General features: G+C 56.9%; 1 protein-coding gene across 1 annotated transcript; it reads right to left on the bottom strand.

Moving 5' to 3' along the window:
• Positions 1-82: 82 nt before the first annotated feature.
• LSM12 (LSM12 homolog (S. cerevisiae)) lies at positions 83-5,827 on the bottom strand (the record flags this gene model as incomplete). Its single annotated transcript, XM_010292242.1, has 3 exons — positions 83-262; positions 761-870; positions 5,694-5,827. Coding segments are annotated over 3 exons (424 nt in total), but the record flags the coding sequence as incomplete, so codon positions are not given.
• Positions 5,828-6,060: the final 233 nt, after the last annotated feature.

Here is a 6,060-nt window from a genome sequence, read left to right as displayed (position 1 = left end):
GAGGGGTTTAGCGAAGGCAGGACGGGCAGGGGACCCCCGGGGTGCACAAGCCCATCCAAGGAGGGACCACGGGATGCGACACCCTCCCGGCAGCCCCGGTGCCACCAGACCCCCCCCGCCCTTGCCCGTACTCACTATTTTGCGTACGTGACTCAGCGCGCTTCCCTCTTTGCCTTTACAGTTTTCCACTTGATAGGGAGGGGCGATAACGACTTCTTCCATCACAACTATGTTCTTCTCCTGCCATTTACAGTCTTTAATGCTGCAGGGAGGGGATAAAGGACCAGCGAAGGTGACTGCCCGGGGCTCTGGGCTGTGTCCCCACATCCCCCAGCCCCACTGAAAGCCACCACCCACCCCCAGCAGGGTCCCGCTGCCCACCTCGGCCCCGCGTCTCACCAAGGAGCTGATGTGGGTGCAGAAGCCACCCAGTACCTCCTAGGAACCCAACCAAAGAGGGGTACGAGCCTGCAGGGACAGGGCACGAGCCTGGAGGGACGGGGACATGGCCAGTGTGTGCCAGAAGAGGCCGGGAGCAGGCAGGGAGCAGGCAGAGAGCAGGCAGAGAGGCATCATCTGCCCCCAAGGACTACATGGCTCTGGCCAGCACGTCCCAGGACACATTGGCAGCGTTTTGTGGCGAGCCCAAGGGACCGGGCAATGCAAACCCCTGCCTGGGCTACAAACAACTCCCATCCAGCGGCACTGGGGGCAGAGGCAGAGCAGAGGAGTCACCCGTGGCACCGACGAGGAGACTTACGTCTTATGTATAGTCTGGAAGAGCTGCTGCCCCTCCAGAGAGACACCAGCACTAATTGCATACGCCTGGCTCATCTTCTCTTCCTTCTCCGTCCGTGCTTTGTTGGCAAGCTGGAGGGGAGACAAAGAGACAGGGAGCTCAGCTGAGCATCGCCCGAGCGGCGACGAGACCTCCGAGGGGGCACAGGTCCCACCCGCAGACACAGCTCTGCCACCGCTCACAGTCCGGATCACCAATTAAATCAGTGTTAACGACGAGCATGCAATTCCCACTCTCCCACCACACCTTTCTTTGCACATCCCAGAGTGCCAGATGGATTTCAGGCCACAGCTTAATTCCTTTTTGAGTCGCTGTCGCCACTGCTTGTGTCCCCCTGATATTTTAGGGATGTGGGCACCATCTTTTCGTATCCCCCTGTTTGGGCACAGGGAGGAAATCAGCTGCCAGGGACCAGACGCACAAGCATCACTTTCCCCCCCGCCTCTTCCAAATTAATTGCTGCATTTTAGGTCCAAACCACCTTCCACCACTCATTGTTTACTCAGGGGACACAGACAGGCAAAATGAGCCCGAAATAACCATTACATTAGAGCTCATGGGCCGTAAATGCCTCTGTATAGACCACGCAGGAGTATGAGGAGTATGAACAACTTTATCCCAGAACAGCTATTCTGTTAAAAAAAAAAAAAAAAGCAGAATCAGTTATTTGGGAGTCACTCCAGCAGCACACGACGTCCGTGCGCAGGGAAGCGCGATTACGCTGGCGGGGTCCTGGAGTAGAGAGGGGAAACCCCGACCCTCGCGTTAAATCCCATGGCCGCAGGAGGAGAAGGAGCTGCAGCTGCCTGCAGGCAGGAGATGGGCAGGCGGCACTGGACCAGCCGCCCTTCCCGGCTGGAGCTGCCGCAGGGGAAGAGCCACATTAGCATTGCCGCCCACGCCGGCCCTCCTCTTCCTCCTCCCCGGAACGGCCTCACGCCTGCAAGCGCTCCCCAAGCCAGACTGGCTTTCTCCATGCTGCGTGAGGATGGCTTCACCCTTCCTAAAGCCCTCTCTGGGTACGAAAAGCCCAAGCTCCCACTGAGAGGGACACTTTTTGTAGCCAGTAACACTAAGGGACCGGCTTCCCTGTCCCAGCCAGCCCGCCTCCTGAAACAGCGGCCACCGGGCAGACACGGCCCATTGTGTCCATGCCCAGGTGAGCTGGGCTCACTGCAGCAGCGTTTGGCTTGCTCGCCACGTGCAAGAGGCTCCTCAGCCTCTTGATATGCAAGGGAAGCGTTAACAGGGGGACAAGAGAAGTAGGAATCCCTTCTCAGCCCTGGCACAAGCTGGCTCTGAAGCCGCCCGCCCCACTCTGTGTAGGGTTCACTCCCCCCAAGACCACCAGTCCAGCTTCCAAATTGTTTCTAAGTCCCAGCGCAACGTTCCCCAGTAACTTTCCTGCATCTGAGTCACCCATGCGACCAGCAGCCCTCTCTGGGGCTGCCCCCAAGGCCTGCGAACCTGGTTCTCAACGGGCTCCGCTCCCTGTGCCAAAGCATCCCCTCTGTCACGATATGGATGGGCTGGACCTGCGGCACGAAGCACGTTGAAGCTCCTCCACGGTGCCCACCGCAGGCTCGCCCCCAGATCTCCTTCCCACCGAGCAGCCCGTTCCTTGCAGCCAGGCTCACAGCGCAGCCCTTCCCTCCGCACACCTGAAGTTTAGATCCATTTTGCTCATTTTTAAAACTCTCACTTTACCAGGGTTCTGGACGCTCCTCCAGCTCAAAGCAGTGGCTGCATCAGCTCCTCCTTCCCTGCCCGCTCAGCCGCTCGAGCACAAGTCGCAGGAGAGATGTGCATGCCAAAACAGAGTAGTTCAGCTCTGGGGACAGGGTCCCTGCACGCTTGTCTTTTCCCTGCAATAGGATGTGCTCTCCCTAGTCATCACTGCCAGCCCCAGACAAGAAATGAATCAGACACACTGAGCCTCCAACTTCCAGCCTCCTCAATTCAAGCACTCAAAACAGCCCCCTTGTCCCCAGTGCAGCCCCCCGCGCCGCACGGCTTCGTGCCCCCCTGCAGCCAGCACCCAAAGGTGCCAGGGCTATTGAAGAGACTCGGATACACACCTTGTGCGCCGGCGGCATGAATGAATGAATGAGTCACTTCCCTATTCACACCCGTATGAATGACGGAGAGCGCAGCGCGCGGCAGGAAGAGCCGGTGAGGGCCACCGAGCACCATGCCGCAGCCCCCCACCACTGGGACGGCCCCTCGTCCTGCGCGGGTACTGGCAGCCTGGTGAGAAGAGCCAAGCACGGAGCACCCTGGGCAGCAAGTCAAGGGGATCTCTCCAAAACCAGGCAGCTGACCTCTCCCCAACACGGTTACAGATGGCTCTGCCATGCAGCCGAGCACCGTGCCGAGGTCCCCTGGGGGTGCCAGCCCCATGGGGCAGGCTGGTGTCCCCAGAGGTATCAGCGTGGGCCCCAGCCTCTTCAGTGACATCTCCCCTGCACGCCCATCGCTGGCAGCAGGAAGCTTCGAGCTCAGCCGTATCTGGACCGAACCGCTGCCAGCCCTCCATCACTCAGGCATTACCTCCTCACCTGCTCCTCCAGCTGCTCCGCAGCTGCCAGAGCTGAACCACACGTCCCCCGGTTCAAAAGCCTTTTTCCCCCCACAATTTTCTCTCCGCAGCCCTCCTGAAGCCTCCCTCAGGGGATTCTGTGGTGTGGTCAGGACATGCCTCCCACAGCAGCCTCACGACAGCTACCTGCAGCCGACAACCCACTCTCCCCCTGCCCGCTTCCATCAGGGGCTGGGTCCCCCACCGGGCCAGGCCCCACGGCCGGATCCTGCTGCCTTCCAAGCCCAGCAAGGCTTCTGGTCCCCACATTTTTCTCCCCGCTGAGGACCAAGCAGGAGAGCAAAGGGCTGAGCATCTCCTGAGGGCTCCGCTTGCTTTCCAGGGCCTTCCAGAGCCAGCAAAGGCTTGCCCGGAGCACAACAGCCATTCCCATGTGCCAACAGCTCCTTCTCCCAGTATAACCAGTATCAGCTCATCTATATTTCAGTCCTGCAGCATCACCAGACCCCAGCTTGCCTGTGCATTCATGGGAGAGATGTGGGTCAGAGCAACACAGAAAAACCCTCCTGTTGCTGGAGACGGGGACACAGCCATGCTGGCAGCTGCACAGAGACTTCCCTCCACTGAAGACACAACCTGGTTCATTATTTTCCCCCTGCACCAAATCCACAGCAATTATTTTGATGCTGGAAAGGCTGAAGCAAGTATTTAAAGTCAGGTGGGGCGTTTTCTCCTCAGCAGGCCCGTCCACCTCCCGGCTGCGCTCCTAGCGACCTCACTCGATGCAATTACAATGAACAGTCGTTATCTTTACAGCAGTTGTGTCATTTCAGACCTCTGCCAACGTGCTAATCCACCGAGAAGGAACCCATGGGGGATACGGACACCCAGCTGGTGCCACCCACATAACACTGACCTGCAGGCAGAGCTTGCCTGAGCCTGCAGGCCAGGAGAGGAGGTTTCCACATGGGACAAGGAGGTGACAACTGAAAAGCCCCACAGCCAGCTTCCAGCTGCTTCACACCAGCATCGAGGGCTTAGGTTCACCTTCCCTTTTTTTGACCCCATCACTGGGAATCAGAAACAATTCCCTTCCAGAAGGGCGTATGAACAGCAGTGCTTCAAAATTCAACTAACTGTGCGCGCTTCACCGCTCCTGCCCATTCCCCTGCTGTTTGGCTTCACCCAAACCCACTCCATTCATGTGAAGATGGGGCTGCAGGCAGAGAGGGCACCCACTGAAGCACAAACCTCATCTAGCATCATCCATGGGAGCACGAAAAGCACTCTAGTGCATTTTTAACCCGGGATCTTGGACGAGGAGAGCACCCAGAGGAGCGGCACAGGCTCGGGTAAGCAGAGTACCAGCTTCAGCCATGCCCATCTTCTCCGAAGCTTTTGAGTGTTCGAGTCATTTGCTGTCAGGGGAAGAACCTGTTGCACGTTTATAAAAGGCCCCATCCTCCCTTCTCTCTGGCCAGCGAAGCACCACATCCCTCTACCAGAAGGCACTGGGGCTGCCATGGTGCCAGGAGGACCAAGAACACTGGACTTTTCCCGAGTGAAAGGGAGCTTTGCAGCCTCAACGTTACTAAAAACACTCCAGAGGTCCCAATGCTTATATTTGGGGAAGGAAGGGAGGGCATTTGGAGTGATGGCATTTGTCTTCCCAAGGAACCGTGACGCGTGACGGAGCCCTGCTTGCCTAGAGATGGCTGAACACCTGCCTGTTGATGGGAAGGGGTAAATGAATTCCTTCCTTTGCTTTACCTATTAAACTGTCTTGATCACAACCCACCAGTTTTCTCACTTTTACTTTTCTGATTCTCTCCTTCATCCCACCCGGGGGGGAGTGAGCGAGCAGCTGTGTGGGGCTTCGTTGCCGGCTGGGGTTAAACCACAACAGTCACCCAGGCAATTAAATTTACGTGGTAGGACCACGCTGGAAACTCCAGCCAACACTGGAGCAAATACAGTGTAAATACAGACCAAAGGGTGAGCAGGCACCCAGGGGAGCACAGCGCCCAGCCCCTCGTTCAGACTCACAAGGACTGTCTTTTGGATGAAACAAAGCTGGGAGCTCCCTCTCCCTCACCCAGGATCTCAGCTGAGCAATCCCGAAGCAGAGAGGGTCAGCCGGCTGCAGCGTCGCTACAAAAACACCAGCAGCAGGTCACAGAGACTCAATACACCCAAAATATCATCATCTAAACCCTTAACAAAGCCACGGTGAGTTGTGATTGAAGTGGGTGATTTAAAGTTTAAAAGCTACCTTGTCCCCGACAGGGACTTCCCCACGCGAATCCCTCCCTCCCAGGAGCAAACGCCTCCAAGCCCACGAAGGCAGGTTCTTACCTTGCTAACATTGAGCGAGGCTAAAGGAGGAGGCGTTTCCGTGCGGTCATTAATTATTTCCACTTCTGAAACATACTGTAAGTTTACAAGCAGGATATCTGCGTGATTAGGCTTTCCACTGGAAGAGGGGCATTCTGGAGGGGAAAAAACATTAAGGAAAACAAATCCAGACAGACAGAGACATTTACAGGCCTGATGCACAGAGGTGTCCAGAAGCAAACTGGGAGAACATTTGGTTTTCAGCGAGTTCCTCCACCACCCTTGTCCCTACTCAGCCAAGCATGGGGTCATCTGTGAGACCCCAACAATGTCAACCACCTCTTCTTGGACCCGTTTAACGCCAAGTCAGACTATAGCACAAGTTTTC

This window comes from Phaethon lepturus, unplaced genomic scaffold (assembly GCF_000687285.1).
Source record: "Phaethon lepturus isolate BGI_N335 unplaced genomic scaffold, ASM68728v1 scaffold16768, whole genome shotgun sequence".
NCBI lineage: Eukaryota > Metazoa > Chordata > Aves > Phaethontiformes > Phaethontidae > Phaethon > Phaethon lepturus.
The sequence above is the reverse complement of the archived record's forward strand: the minus strand, read 5'-3'. Positions and strand labels throughout refer to the sequence as shown.